We start from the raw sequence: 14,808 nt of genomic DNA on the forward strand, positions 1-14,808 counted from the left end.
TACATTAATACCGGTATTAAACTAGATAATACCTAGATCTTTCGGTATGAACCGGTATACTACCTTGCGGTGGGAAATCGACATATTACGTGTTTACGTTTAGTTCATTTGAGGTTCATTAGAGTAAAAAATTACGTAATTCATAATAAAAAAGCAAAATATTTACTCATCAGATCCGGATTCCTTCTCAGACTCTTCCTTATCGGATTCCTCTTTCTTCTTTGAGGATTTGCCCTTCTTGGACTTTGTCTTCTTCTCCTTTGGATCATCCTTGTGAAGTTCCTTCTCCTTCTCAGCCATTTCAACGTATGGCTTCTTCTCTTCTTCGGAGAGATTCTTCCACATCTCGCCTAACTTCTTTGCGATATCGCCAAAAGCGATTCCGGGGTTGTCGGCCTTAACTTGTGGGCGCTTTTCCTTGCAGAAGCAGATGTATGGTGATGCTGGCATTACTATAAATGAAGTTTGTTCAGCCTGCCTTCAAAATTTTATCGTCAAGTGAAGTTCTAAATTTGAGACTAAAATTCGGTTGAATTCTCAATTTTGGACGATAGAACTATTTCGAAGAAGTAAATCCTTCAATTCTGGCGCCAAAATATATTCTTATGAATTTATTAAACCAAAAGAATTAGGAGTATATGTTTCAGCATCAATTTGGTATTTTTTTCCGATATCTCAAAACTCAAAGAAATTCTTTGATGGTTATTTCTGAAAATCTGAAAATGTCAACGAGAGATTTCTCTGTAATTGCATGTGTTTGCTGTTTCAATCATTTTTAGGCTCTTAATTTGAAAGAATTCTGTTTGGCGGGAAGTTTACAGAAGTGAGTAATTATGAGTTGGGTAGTCATATTCGAATGAGGTCATGGGTAGTATATTACCTTCGAGAATTGGTGATCATACATGGTCGTTGGTTTGGTATTTTTATTGAATGACCAACGTATTTGAGAAAAATGCTATGAAAAGTTAGAAAAATTAATAAATTTTAGCTAAATATCACAAACGAATACAATAATAAATAAAATATGTTGTCTAAATAAAGAATTAGATTAACATCTGAGCGACAGCATCAGCAGTTTCCTGTCCTTCTCTAGCATGAACGAGTTTGCGAACTGTATCATCAGAAGAAGTCAACTTGCCGAGATAAGTCTTAACTTTCTGTACGCCAGATCTGAATGAGAGGTCATCAACGACATCATTACCTGTGTAGTCGCCAAGATTGTCATTGATGTAAGCGTAGATAGCCTTCTTAGCGTTCTCGCTCTTAGACCTTTCCTCATCAATCTTCTTCAGCATTGGAGCTTCGGAAGCATTAATCTTATTTCTTGCTTCGATCATTGTTAACTTAAGTTGACGTTCATTGTCATCCTTAAGTGTCTTAATCTGCTTCTTGAGTTTGCTCTTATCCTTTGTGATTGCCTGCAATTTCTGCTTCAATTCGTTCTTTGCGATTTCTTCTTCATTGAGCTTCTGAGAAAGCAACTTAACATCTTCACGATGTTTCTCGCATTGCTTTCTGAGCTCATCAAGTGAGTTCTGGAATGTTGTCTTCATGAACTCCTTCTCCTTCTCGTGCTCTGCCTGGACTTGCTTCTTGTCCTGGTCGTATTTCTCATCTTCTGCGGTCATTTGTCTCTTCAATTGTTCGTATTTCTGTGTCATTGTTCTGAGCTGTTGTTTGTTCCTCTCTAATTCGCTACGAAGATCATTCATCTTGAGCTTCTTGTTCTCGATTTCATCGAGTAACTGTTTCTTCTCAACTTCGTGCTCTTGGGCTTGTTTGTTGTGGTTTGTATCCAACTCTCCGATCATTCTGGAATGGTTCTCCTGCATCATGTTTTCGAAGTTTTCGCGTTCTGTCTTTTCAGCCATCAAAGCAACTTCTAACTGATTCATGTCTTCCTTTGCAGACTTGTACTTGGAATCGATCTGGTTGAGCTTGTTTGCTAACTCATCGCGCTGTGCCTTGAGATCAGCAATCTCATCAGTCTTCTCAAGTAAAACTTGTTCTGTTGTTTCATCGTGTTCCTTGAGAGCGGCCTTGAGTTTGTGGATGCAGCTGCGTTGTTTAGCAATCTTGTTGTCCTTCTCTGTGAACTTGTTCTTGAGTTCTGTTGCGTGGACTAACAATTCTGTTGATGAGCCGAAGCATTCTTGATAAAGTTTAGTGAATGATGTCAATTTCTCGTTTTCGTACTTGATTTGATCGACATCTTCTCTAAGTTGGCCGAGTTTGTTCAAGAATTCCTTCTTTGTTGTTTCATTCTTGATGAGATCATCGTATGTAATTGCTTCTCCATTGAGAATGATTGAAGCATCAACAATGAATTGGTTCATAATTGTTCTGTTCTTCTCCATTTGTTCAACTAAATCGTTGACTTTTCCTTCTTCAACTTCAACTTGTTGTGCGTAGTTGTCAGCGATTGCTTGGTAAACAGCTTGGAGTTTGGAAGGAACTTGCAATGCTGGATTGCAAGCAATGCGGTTGATCTGTCCAGCAAGTTGGTCATCAGCTCCTTTCATTGCCCAAATGTGTGGTGGAAGTAAATCTTCTGCTGTCAAAACTTTCATTCCTTTGAGTTTGTGTTGTGTTTCGGCCAATTCTTGTGTTGTATCCTTGAGCTTCTTCTCGAGCTGGTTCTTTGCATCGGTGACAGTATTGAGTTGTCTTCTCTGTTCATCAACTCTCTCTTCGAGAGCTTCTTTGTCGTCTTGAAGTTTCTGGTTCTGTGACTTGTAACCATTTAATTTCTTCTTTGCACATTCGAATCTCTTTCTTGTCTTCTCATCTTCATCCTTCTTTTCATCGAGTTGGTGCTGTGTCTCTTCAATTGCTGTTTGTCTTGCATGAAGAGTCTCGCGGAGTGTCTCGAGTTCATGGACTGTTTCAGCATGAACTTCTCTGAGACTAATTAATTCAACTTCGTTGTTCTTGTGATTGACACGAATTTGGGAGAGCTCGGAGTTAAGTTGGTTGATTTGCTGCTCTTTCTTGCGGTTGCTCTCGAGAGCGGATGTAAGTTCCTCTGTAAGCTGAGCGTTCTTGTCCTTGAGCATGTCAACAGATTGTATGATTTGTTCCTTTTGTGTTGATGGCTCCTTGAATGAGACCTTTCTTGGCTCTGCTGGTGGAGAAATGACAATGTTCTGCTGGGAGTTGATTGGAGAAACAGAGAAGTTTCTGCCGGAATCAATGATCTCTGGAGGAACTGCGCGAGCTTTAGATACTTCGGTCTTCATGTTAGCAAGGCGGCCTTCGAGGTTCTGGATCTTAGCTTGGGACTTCTCTTTTGTGTCCTTTAACTTCTGTTGGTGATCTTGGATCTCTGATGTAAGATTGTTGATCTTCATTTCAGAAGTACGCTTTTGCTCCTTAAGAACCTTCTGGGCTTCAGCTAATTGCTGATTAAGTGTAGAAATTTGGGAGTTGGCATCCTTGAGAGCTTGTTTGTACTTGTTAAGCTTGGCTTCATCAACTTCCTTAACTGGTTTGGTTTCCTGTGGTGGTGGAACGGTAGCAGTAGTCTCTTGTTTTTGTGGTTCTTTGTTCAGTTGGTTCATAAGATCTTCAATTGATGCGATTTCTTCGTTGAAGTATCTTTTTACGGACCGGAAGAGTCTTCCGAGGCGAGCCTTCTCGGTTTTCTCCTTAACTTCATTATTTTCCGCATCTGTTAAGAGTTGATTAAGCTGTTCTGTTAAATAGTTAATCTCATCATCAGATTGTTTCTTCATAGCGGCTATCTTAGCATTAAATTGCTTTGTAACCTCCTCAACTTGCTCTGCACCAATTCTCTTTTGCTTTGCAAGCTGAGCTTCGTTCTCCTTGATTGTTCTATTGGCGAGTTCAAGGCGGTGTTCAATTTCTTCTTTTTCACGTTGTCCATCCTTTATTTGGGCTTGGAGTTCTGTATTTTGTTCTTGTAATTCTTTCACCTTCTGAGAAATTTCAATTGCCTTTTCAAATTTAGCCTTTAAAAGTTCATTCTCTTGGCGTAAGCAATCGAAAGATTCCTGTGAAAGTGCTTCATCCTCACATTCTTCGTAATCGAAGCATGAGTCATCATCTGAGCATGACATTATTCAATCTAAAACAAAAAATATATATTTTTTTTCAAAATGAGACGTTTACATTATTTGAAAATTAAACGTATATATTTTGAAAGAAATTTTGCTCATTATAAAAAAATTGCATGGCAAACTGATATCAAGAAATGCATTGATTGATGAACGTTTAATATTTTTCATCGCCATAACTCAAAAATAGACGCAAATTCCGATAGAAATATTCGCAAGAAATTTAAAACACTGAATCGGAGAGTGTTTGTTTAACTAATTTCAATGTGTAAAACTTAATTCTCTTTATTTTTACAGGGAATCAAATTCAATTTTCAATTTACTCTATCCGCACGCCCTGTATATATAAATGGGCAAACCGCTCTTCATATTGCTGCAATTTATAATAGTAAAGAAACAGCCGAACTTCTTATTTCATATGATGCAAATATCTGCTAAAACTATTTCCAATATGCAAAACCCTAGTTTGTGATTCAGCAAAAATCACATGTTAATAAAGTAGACTATTATTTTTATTCAATCACAATAATAATGATATTTACTTTAATGCTGCCAATATCTGGTCATTGTCTTAAATGGCCAATCGTATTCTTTGATTTCAGTAATAACAGCACCACCAAGTGCACTAGAGCAGTGAAGGAACTTTCCATCACCAATGAACATTCCTACATGTGAAATTACACCAGGACGTTGTGACTCTGTAGCAAAAGTGACAAGATCACCAGGAAGAAGATCCTTTTCATCAGTGATTTTGGTTCCATGAGTTCCTTGGGCACCAGAAGTTCTGTGAATAAAGATATCAAGTTTATTGTAGCACCATTGCATTAAACCTGAGCAATCAAACTCATTAGGACCTGTTGCAGCCCAAACATACTTGCAGCCGAGTTTAGTTTTGGCTAATTTTACAACAATTTCTCCATCATTCTCTCCTTTGAATGGTTTGAAGTCGAAGTCTGTTAATGATTGAAGAATAAATCCTGTTTTTCCTTGATAATATACTTCAATATATCCATTAATATTATAATCAATAATATATAAGTCTGTATTCTCATTTAACGATGCAAACGTAGCCGATGTAGTGTTTGGTTCAGAAAATAAGTCTGCGTTTAGTATTGTTTTTCCAAGATAAATAATTTCTTGAATAGAATCTTGATCAATATAGCATGATTCATTACCAATTCGCACATGTGCGTATCCATTTTCGTATCCGAGTATATGGCAAAAGAAATCATCATACAGCCAATAACAATTAGCTTTCAAATCTTCTGGTGTTGATGTTTTATATGCCATAACAAGTTTCTTCTCTGGCAAGTTAATCCTAGCTGATTTTGTTTTGGTATCACCGATGTCGACAGTGTCTTTGAGGACGTAATTCATAAAATGATCTAAATTGCTGGATTTTAGTTTTTTTGAATTATCATTCAATTTTCAGAAAAAAAATTCCATAAAAAAATTGCACTTATGAAAATTTTGATATTGAATTTGATTGGTTATTATTGCATACCAACATATTTACTTTGAAATTTTGATTCATCTGAAAATTTCCATGGAATTTGAATTTGAAAGATTGATTTTACAATTAATATTCAAGATATCTGTGTTTTTGTCGGAACATTGTTGAATTCAACAATAGTTATCATGAAAACTGTACAGGAATGGTTAGAATCTTTTCATATAAGTTTAAGTGCTTGTATCTTATCATATTATAAGTTAACTGATTCATGTATAACATTTTATGCTTCAAAACTTTAAGAATAAATCCAAATAAAAATTATCGATCATAGGATTCTTTTTGAATAACATATATTTAATTTACAGTATAAGTATATGTTATATTTGGAATAAAACTTGATATACAGAAGAAAATTTTTTGGAAATCAATTTTCGAAAATTATTTGAAATATGAGTTATATTTTAAATAGCAATACCAATCAATCAAGAATTTTTGATTTTTATTTTTACAAAATTCAGATTTCCAAAAAGCTATGAATCAATGAAATTTAAGGGATTACTAGTATGCCTGATTCATAATTGTCGATAAAACCATGTATTGTGATCAACTGCGGTTAGGACGATCAGGTAAAGGGAAACGATCATGAATTGAATAACTTCATTCGTCAAAACCTCCGCATACACCAGAACTTATAACATGTCTGAATTGACTGAACAACAAGTTCATGAGGCAAATGTCGCCGCAGCATTGCGCGACTATGTTGTCCATCCACGTATAGAATATCGCACTGTTACTTCCGTCAACGGTCCTCTCGTCATTTGCGATAACGTGAAGTTCCCACGTTATTCCGAAATTGTCCGTGTCACCCTTGGTGATGGCAGTGAGCGTCGTGGTAAAGTTATCGAAGTTCAAGGCAACAAAGCTGTCGTTCAAATCTTCGAAGGTACAACAGATATCGATGTCAAGCGTACACGCCTTGAATTCACAGGTGAAACGCAGCACACACCAGTTTCCACTGATATGCTTGGCCGTGTCTTCAGTGGTTCCGGTCAGCCACTCGATCACGGTCCACCAGTCCTTGCTGATGCTTATCTTGATATCGAAGGCCAACCAATTAATCCATACGATCGTCAGTACCCACGAGAAATGATTCAAACAGGTCTTTCCTCCATCGATGTCATGAACTCCATCGCTCGTGGCCAGAAGATTCCAATTTTCTCCGCAAACGGTCTTCCACACGATCAGATCGCTGCTCAGATCTGCCGTCAGTCCGGTCTTGTCCAACATAAGGGCAAAGATGTCAATGATAACTCCAAGGAGTCCTTCGCTATTGTTTTCGGTGCTATGGGTGTTAACAAGGCTACCGCTTCCTTCTTCCAGCAAGACTTCGAACAGTCCGGCTCCATGGAGCGTGTCGTTCTTTTCTTGAACCACGCTAACGATCCAACAATTGAGCGTCTCGTTACACCACGTATTGCACTTACTACCGCCGAATACCTCGCTTACGAGCAGGGCATGCACGTTCTTGCCATTCTTACAGATATGACTTCATATGCTAACGCTCTTCGTGAAGTTTCCACCGCCAGATCCGAAGTTCCCGGCCGTCGTTCATATCCAGGTTACATGTACACTGACTTTGCCTGCATTTACGAGCGTGCAGGTCGTGTTAAAGGCAGACCAGGTTCCATCACTCAGATTCCTATTCTTACAATGCCTTCTGATGATATCACTCACCCAATTCCTGATCTTACAGGTTATATCACTGAAGGACAGATTTACGTCGATCGTCAGCTTTACAACAAACAGATTTACCCACCAATCAACTTGCTTCCATCCCTTTCCCGTCTTATGAAGTCCGCTATTGGTGAAGGTTTCACACGCAAGGACCACGGCTCAGTCTCCAACCAGATGTACGCTTCTTACGCACAGGGTAAGGATGTCCTCGCTATGAAGGCTGTCGTCGGTGAAGAATCTCTCACTGATGAAGATAAGAAGCACATCGAGTTCCTCGAAAGATTCGAAAACAGATTCTTGAGACAGGGCCCTTACGAGGCTAGAAACGTCTTCGAATCTCTCGACTTGGCTTGGGAAACACTCAGAACTCTTCCAAAGGAGTCTCTCAAGCGTATCGATACAAAGACACTCCAGGAATTCTACGCTCGTGACGGTCAAGCTCGCCAGGAGTAAGTTTTTTGTATGATCTATATCTCTCTTTCTTTTCTTTATACTCTTTTGCTTTTTTAAAACGTTTTTTTTCTATACTACACAAATGAAAGTGACTAAAGTTGTTTTCTCAAAACAAACAAACTCATATCTTTAATTAATCTTTTTGTAGTGAGTTTTTGAAGGAAAATTAAAAATATTGATTTGTAATTATTCAAAAAATAGTGGATTTCTCATCATATTCAAGCTATTTTCGTGTAAAAGTTATTGTTTGTATCATTTTTATTCTATAATATCTTATTCTTTGCCAAATTTCAAATTTCAAATTAAAAATTTACATTATTTCTCTGATTTGTCTAGGATAAATTTATGGCAGTCCCAACGGGAACCGCGGTAATTTACCGAGGTTTCCGCACACCGGTTCCTTTTTTTAGGAATTTTTTAGATTAAAAAATATGCTTTGTAAATCATTTTTTGTAAATCGGCAAAAATTTGGAAATATTCTGACGACAATAAATCTGGGAATAGTATTTTAAATACGAGAACAACCTATTTAAAAGTGTTTCGCTCGATTTTGTATAATTTCAAATTTTCGCATATAGCTTTCCGTGAATTACCGTGATTTTACCGCCACATCAATAGTTTACGACACTTTTTCCGTAAATTGAGTAGTTTACTGCACTTTTTCCGTAAAATTGAGTTACGGGAATCCGTAAGATTACCGTACCTCACTTCTAGTTGAAAATAGCATTAGTATATAATAAATAGATATATTATTCATATTTTTGATTTTGAATTACGGAAAAAGTGAGTTCAGAACTTCCAATTATTATTTGATTAATTATGTTAAAAATACTATAAGGAATTAAAATACATAATGTTGAAATTTGAATTACGGAAAAAGTGAGGGTGAAAGTGAAGTGAAAAAGTAAGATATTTTTTGTTGAAATAATCATAGTTGTACAATTTTGAAACTATATGTAAAGCTATAAATTGAATAAATTCAAAAACAAAAATTGTTTATTCTTATTAATAAATTTATATTAATCAATATTTGAACAACCCGTAATTAAAATTGAATTCCTCTTAAAATTTAATCCATAAGTTAATTTTTAATTTGCTCGGCGAATGCCGAGCTTCCCTACTTCTCTTGTCATTCCTTCAAAAACTCTAATCTCATTGCACTTACAAACATCATGATTTGATGTATTGTCGAGAAATCTTAGACTTGTTTGTCATTTGATTATAGCATTTGAAAGTCATCTCGAAAATCGGTTAACAAGACAATTTCCCAAACATCTACATACAAGTAGATGATGGTAAACCCATTAGAGTTGTTTTTCTATGATTCCTCCAATCTTATGATGAGAAAAATCATATCAAAACAGCTCTAATCGAACATTCTACACAGCTTAGCATCCAGCTAGTTCCAAGTAATGCGATTACAACATCAACGGCCAAAGCCTTTCAGAGTCCTTTAATCATTTCTTCTCATCTCAATGTGAAGTGGCCCCAAACGAACTACAAGCTGACGTTACAACGCATTACAACCCGGTTAATACGAGCATATACATTAGAGCTGCTTTGTTATGATCTCCCTCATCAATTGATGAGAGATCTCATTATGAAGCAGCTCCAATCGAACTAAAAACCTACATACAAATGAGTGAAAACAAACTCATTAGAGTTGTGTTGCTTTGATTTCTCTCATCAGAAGATGAGAGATACCAGAACAAAACAACTCTAATCAAACCTTCTACACAACTCAGCACAGTATCAATGCAAAGTAATGCGTCTGTATCGTTAACAAGCAAAGTTGTTTCGGGTCCTTCCATTTTGGAAGAATTCGGAACAACTTTGCGAATTGATAGTGTAAACCCATATACATGAAAGCGTGCATGCATAAAGACAGGTATTGTCAGCAATGACTACCTGCCCAGCTATGAGTGATCAGAGAATTACCATCTCAGGCTTTTTGAGAACGTTTCAGCCAGGACCCTCGTATGTTGACTGTGAGAAAGGCATCCTTTATCTGAAATAGATGCTTTTCCAACAATCAAATTCGAAGATCTTCGACGTTGTTGTAAAAAGAGAAGGAGAAGGAAAGAAGAGGAAGGAGAGGAAGAAGGAAAGGAAAAGAAGAAGAAGAAAAAAGAAAAAAAAAGAAGGACATATTAAATATAATGCGCACTTAATAGTGCCGAGGCGGCGGATCCCCCGAGGCGCGATTTTTTTGACCCTATATTACCGCACGGCAATGTTTTTCTCGATTTTGTACAGCCCTAGATAAATTTTGATTTTCAATAATAAGCATTATTGAAAGAAAAGCTGAACAAATGATTCTGATAACAAAAATTTTAGATGTTCAAAAATCTGTAAAATGGCATCTAAAAGATGAAAAAGTATGTATGAATTAATGTTTACATTAAAATAAAAAGTGTAAGAACTGCTAGTGAGAATGAAAATCGCATGATAGGTTTGCAAGTTATTGATAGATCACAATCATCGGAAAATGCAGTCTTTGGGATATTGATGGAAATAAGTTTCTCTTGAAGTGCTGTCGGTGCTTGAAATGAGCCGCATTTCTTAAGATAAGGACAGCCATCGAATGCTTCGTTATCAATCTTAGTGAGACTGGATGATGAGAAGAAGATGAAATTGAGATTTATGCAGTCTTTAAACGCTTGGTAGCCGATCTCTCGGAGCTTGATGCCACTGAAGAAAACTCGTTGAAGAGATGGACTACCCATGAATGCACAGTTGCCAATAGTGATCATCTCGGTAGGAACAGCAAAGTTCTTGACACCACTGTATGGTAGGAAGAAGTATAAGATAGTCTGGTCGCGATCTGTGAGTGCACCGTTCTCAAACAAATATTTGTTGTCGTTAGGGTTAAGTGTGATTGTCTTAAGATTGAAACAGCCATAGAAGGCACCACCTGCACAATAGTTCAATGTGCAATCCGAAACCATTCGGATGTTGGATAGTGATGAACAAGATTGAAATGCAAAGTTAAGTATTTTAGTAAGTGTTTTCGGAATGGTGAAACCTGTGAGAGACGAGCAACCATCAAATGCATAAACATCGATATATCCAACACCACTCTTCATTTGTAAATTCTTCAAGGATGTACAGCGCTGGCAAAGTTGTTGCGAAATGTTGCATGCAATAGTAAGATTCTCAAGTTTAGATTGTGCAAATGCTTGCATGCCAATAGTGTGGCTTTGGCTTGAGATGTCTGCTGTGGTAAGACCTCTTTGATAGAATGCATAAATGCCAATGCTCGAAAGACTATTAAGATTTGATATTCCGATGTCGCCAATGACTGGAGATTCTCGGAATGCATAGTTTCCGATCTTTGTGATTGAAGATGGGAGAACAATTTGTGACAATGAAGGACATTGGTAAAAGCAATAATCAGGAATCTCTGTAATTTGGGAACCTTGAAATGAAACACGAACAAGGTTGTTACAATTGCTGAATGCATATTGTTCAATCTTCTTTAATCCGGATGGAAATGTTATTGATTTGATCGTTGATGAAGCAAATGCATAAGAAGAGATGTTGATCATTTCGTTGTTGTCAAATGTAACTTGTGAAAATGTCTTTGATTGAAATGCGCCTGAGCCAATTAATGTGCAGCTCTTGTTGATTACAATATTTGATGAGGCATCAGATCCGAGATATGCTGTGATAGTCTGACGATTGTTTTTATACATAACATAATTATCTATTTGGATCTCGGGATTCAATGAATTGATTGTTATCGAAATCTCACTGAAAACACCATCACCTATTTGATCACATCCTGCAGGAAGTGTCAATGTTTTTAGAGCAGTGCATTTTGCAAAAGCACTATTCCCAATTGACTTTAATTTTGATGGTAAAGTCAAGTTTTTTAATGAACTGCAGAAAGCGAAAGCAAGCCTTTGAATCGAAACTATTGAATCAGTGAATTTCACCGTTGTCAAAGAACTGCAGCTATAGAACATTGCTTCAGCAACAGATGTCATCTGTGGAGGAAATTCAAATTCAGTGATTTTATTTAAACCCAAAATCCATGAACCAACATATGTAATTTGAGGTCCGAAGATACATTTTGAGAGTTTTCCTCCTCTTATAGATGAATCTTCAATTCTTGTCACAAAACTGGGAACTGTATATGTTCCTGTCAGGCCAGAACTCACAAATAACAATGTGTTATTATTATCTCCGATGAATATACTTGTTCCATCTGTTTTGAACTTTTTATTATTCGGATGGAAGGAAAATTCAATAATAGGGCATTCTTGGAAAGCAGAAAATACCACATTTGTGCAAAACTCCGGAAAATAGAAATACTTCAAGCGAGACCCAGTAAAACAATCACTTCCAATGGTGGTCAATTTCGATGTTGGATTAATTTTTATCTCTTCTAATCCGCTATATGAAAAAACTCTATAATAAACGCTATGATAACCAGCAATAGTTCTTACCGAATCAGGCAACTCGAGTTTGAGCAAAGAAGATGTATCAGCAAATGAGCCATAATCTAAAATCTCGCAATTTGGAGGGAGTTGCATTTTGGCCAGTTTCTTGCACCCAGAGAACATTGCACAGTTGATATTTAATAATTTTGTGCATTGACTCAGATCACAAGAAACAAGTTCAGATTTAGCGAAACAATAATAACAAACATTCGAAAGAAGACTTCCACGTTCAGCAATAATCGATGTGATGTTGTCTCGGCAAAAAAGGAATGGACTTTCATCTGCCGAGTTTCCTCCCTTAATCGTTGTGCAACTTGCAGGGATAATGTATTCACCAACAAGTGTATTCGGAGCTCTAAGGAGAATAGTACCATCTGCAGAAAATTCAACACCACGACTATTACCATCAGAAATTTCTCATAAAATTTTCATTATAAAAAATGTCAGTTTTTTATTTTTCAATAAACCACATTTTTTATATAACCATTGTTTATTTGAATGAATCCTGATATTGATCTTGAATTTCTGATTAAAATATCTATTGGTACTCTATGTGTGCCCTTTCAAACTGTACATAAAGAGTTCTAATGTTTTTATATCTCTTTTTCTAGACTATCTAGAGCATTTCATTTGTTGAATTTGCTCTAAAATACCTGATTTTCATTGTAGAATGTTTTCTATAGAAATAACTTTATATTTGTTAAGATTCATTGATATCAATGATAAAATATTTAAAGATCTATGATAAAATATTAGTTATTTAGTCATATATTTGAAAGGATAGTCCATTCAAGATAAAAATAGTTCATTTAAAATTTATTTTTGATTTTTCTTCATTTTTCTTTCATATTCATCAATTTCAAAATCTGATAAACGTGGAAAATAGTTTTTGACGTTTATATCGTCTCTTGGACAGTGTCTATAAATCTCCAAGAGAAATTCTTTTGGTAGACGGTAATTCAAGTGATGCAACCACTTGAATTTTCCTTTTACTAGTTTAGATGAATTTATTTCACGGAATTGACCAAAAACTGATGTATTAATTTTAGTTTGATCGGCCATAAGCAATCCGTCGGGATGGAGATTGAGGGATGGAATATATCCATTATATGCATAATAGGTGAGCATGGATTGGTCAGTTATACTGATATTATGATAAGTAATTTTCATATCTTGAAGAATAAGGTCGAAAACTGTTGCCGCTATATATGGGTCTCCAGCACCACAACATCCATTAATATTGCTCTTCTCTTTCAGCATTTCTGGATCAATTCCTCCAAAATCTTGTGTTTTCCTCATAACTTCCCTATACTCTGGTAATCTGTATAATTTCATTCTTTCTGGGAACAATGTTAAGCCCTTTGTATATTCTTCGTCTTCATTAAAGACAATATCCTGAAATAAGAAATCTTGACTGTCGAAAAACGTTAGATATCTTATATGAGCGTAGAATCGTTGCGTAAATGCATGGAACTGTTGCATGCTCAGTTCGGTCAACGATAGAAATTGAGTGGAAATTAATCGTCGAGGAAGTATGATTATGTAAAGTAAAAAAATGTTGTGGGATTTTTAATATTATATATTATTTTATAATAAAATTTTTTTGAGTCATTTTAAGAAGCACATATAATTTTTTGAATTTAAAAATTAAAGTAGTGTCAAACGAATTTATCACTTAATTTAATACTCAGATTTCTTAAAATTAATGAAAAAAAGGTTTTCTGAGAACTTTTGAGAATGGTTTTCAAATTCCATTATTGAAAATATATAGGTATTGTATGAAATTCAAACTCTATATTTATTAAAATTCTAAATTTTTAATAAAATAACTTTTCAGAGGAATATGATTTTGAATGGTTGATTAATAAGTATAAAAATGTCTACGATTTTAAGGAGGGAATTGTTCCTTATGAGGTATACATCATAACTATATACCTCATAAGGAACAATTCCCTCTTGATATCCTGGATATTTTTGAATATATTTTTTTAATTAAAGTCCTCAAAAGTATTATCAAAAGTGATTTTTAAAAAATATCTCCAATTAATTAACTAATTAAAAGTATTATATTTTTAAAATTAAATAGTTTTTCAATTTTTTTGAAGGAATTGAGATACTTCCCACGACAATAAAATTGAGAGGTTTACATTATGACTGATCTTAGCATGCAACATGGAACAACATGATTTTTGTTTTATATCTTTGATAGAAAAAAATCAGTAAAAATGCGATTTCCTGTGTTGACAATGAGACGACCACAGTTCTTCACGTAGTCCTTTGAGTAATTATCGATATTTTTATATGCTTCTTGATCTGCAAGTATAATAAATGTCATATTAGAGACAGATTTTATGTTTTTTGCTAAAAGAACAGATCCAGAAGAGGATCTCATAACAGTAGTAACTCCTACATCTTGAGGTGTTGATTTGTCAACATTGCTTAATGGCTAAATTTTGCATTTTTGACATTTTTCTGAGTTTAATTGATCTCTCAACAATGCGTTAATTATATCGACTGTTGAACTTGGATCAAATACGTCTTCCATAATCACCTGTGAATATAAAGGAATTATTGAAATTTTATATTGATTACTCGTAATTTGAATTAAAATGTATGAAATAAGTAATAAAACGAACGGAATTATTGG

At 35.4% G+C, this 14,808-nt stretch overlaps 6 protein-coding genes across 6 annotated transcripts, besides 3 other annotated features; 1 reads left to right on the forward strand and 5 right to left on the reverse strand.

The window, feature by feature from the left end:
- Positions 1-98: 98 nt before the first annotated feature.
- TVAGG3_0814880 (DNA binding) lies at positions 99-497 on the reverse strand (the record flags this gene model as incomplete). The annotated part of the gene is made up of 1 exon (XM_001330200.2): positions 163-450. The coding sequence occupies one exon, from the start codon at positions 448-450 to the stop codon at positions 163-165; it is 288 nt and encodes a 95-aa protein (XP_001330235.1).
- Positions 498-1,020: 523 nt separating this feature from the next.
- TVAGG3_0814890 (biological adhesion protein) lies at positions 1,021-4,132 on the reverse strand (the record flags this gene model as incomplete). Its single annotated transcript, XM_001330199.2, has 1 exon — positions 1,044-4,079. The coding sequence occupies one exon, from the start codon at positions 4,077-4,079 to the stop codon at positions 1,044-1,046; it is 3,036 nt and encodes a 1,011-aa protein (XP_001330234.1).
- A 465-nt stretch (positions 4,133-4,597) lies between these two features.
- Positions 4,598-5,476, reverse strand: TVAGG3_0814900 (murein DD-endopeptidase MEPH-related family; the record flags this gene model as incomplete). Its single annotated transcript, XM_001330198.2, has 1 exon — positions 4,620-5,453. The coding sequence occupies one exon, from the start codon at positions 5,451-5,453 to the stop codon at positions 4,620-4,622; it is 834 nt and encodes a 277-aa protein (XP_001330233.1).
- Positions 5,477-6,193: 717 nt separating this feature from the next.
- Positions 6,194-7,837, forward strand: TVAGG3_0814910 (V-type ATP synthase regulatory subunit B/beta family; the record flags this gene model as incomplete). Its single annotated transcript, XM_001330197.2, has 1 exon — positions 6,226-7,716. The coding sequence occupies one exon, from the start codon at positions 6,226-6,228 to the stop codon at positions 7,714-7,716; it is 1,491 nt and encodes a 496-aa protein (XP_001330232.1).
- A 223-nt stretch (positions 7,838-8,060) lies between these two features.
- Positions 8,061-9,977: a mobile genetic element.
- Positions 9,186-9,445: a mobile genetic element.
- Positions 9,778-9,928: a mobile genetic element.
- A 135-nt stretch (positions 9,978-10,112) lies between the features above and the next one.
- On the reverse strand, positions 10,113-12,254 carry TVAGG3_0814950 (protein ubiquitination; the record flags this gene model as incomplete). The annotated part of the gene is made up of 1 exon (XM_001330196.1): positions 10,113-12,254. The coding sequence occupies one exon, from the start codon at positions 12,252-12,254 to the stop codon at positions 10,113-10,115; it is 2,142 nt and encodes a 713-aa protein (XP_001330231.1).
- A 723-nt stretch (positions 12,255-12,977) lies between these two features.
- On the reverse strand, positions 12,978-13,496 carry TVAGG3_0814960 (uncharacterized protein; the record flags this gene model as incomplete). Its single annotated transcript, XM_001330195.1, has 1 exon — positions 12,978-13,496. One exon carries the CDS (start codon positions 13,494-13,496, stop codon positions 12,978-12,980), a length of 519 nt encoding a protein of 172 aa, XP_001330230.1.
- Between the last annotated feature and the right edge of the window lie 1,312 nt (positions 13,497-14,808).

The sequence above is a fragment of the Trichomonas vaginalis genome, chromosome VI, assembly GCF_026262505.1.
Source record: "Trichomonas vaginalis G3 chromosome VI, whole genome shotgun sequence".
NCBI classification, from domain to species: domain Eukaryota; phylum Parabasalia; order Trichomonadida; family Trichomonadidae; genus Trichomonas; species Trichomonas vaginalis.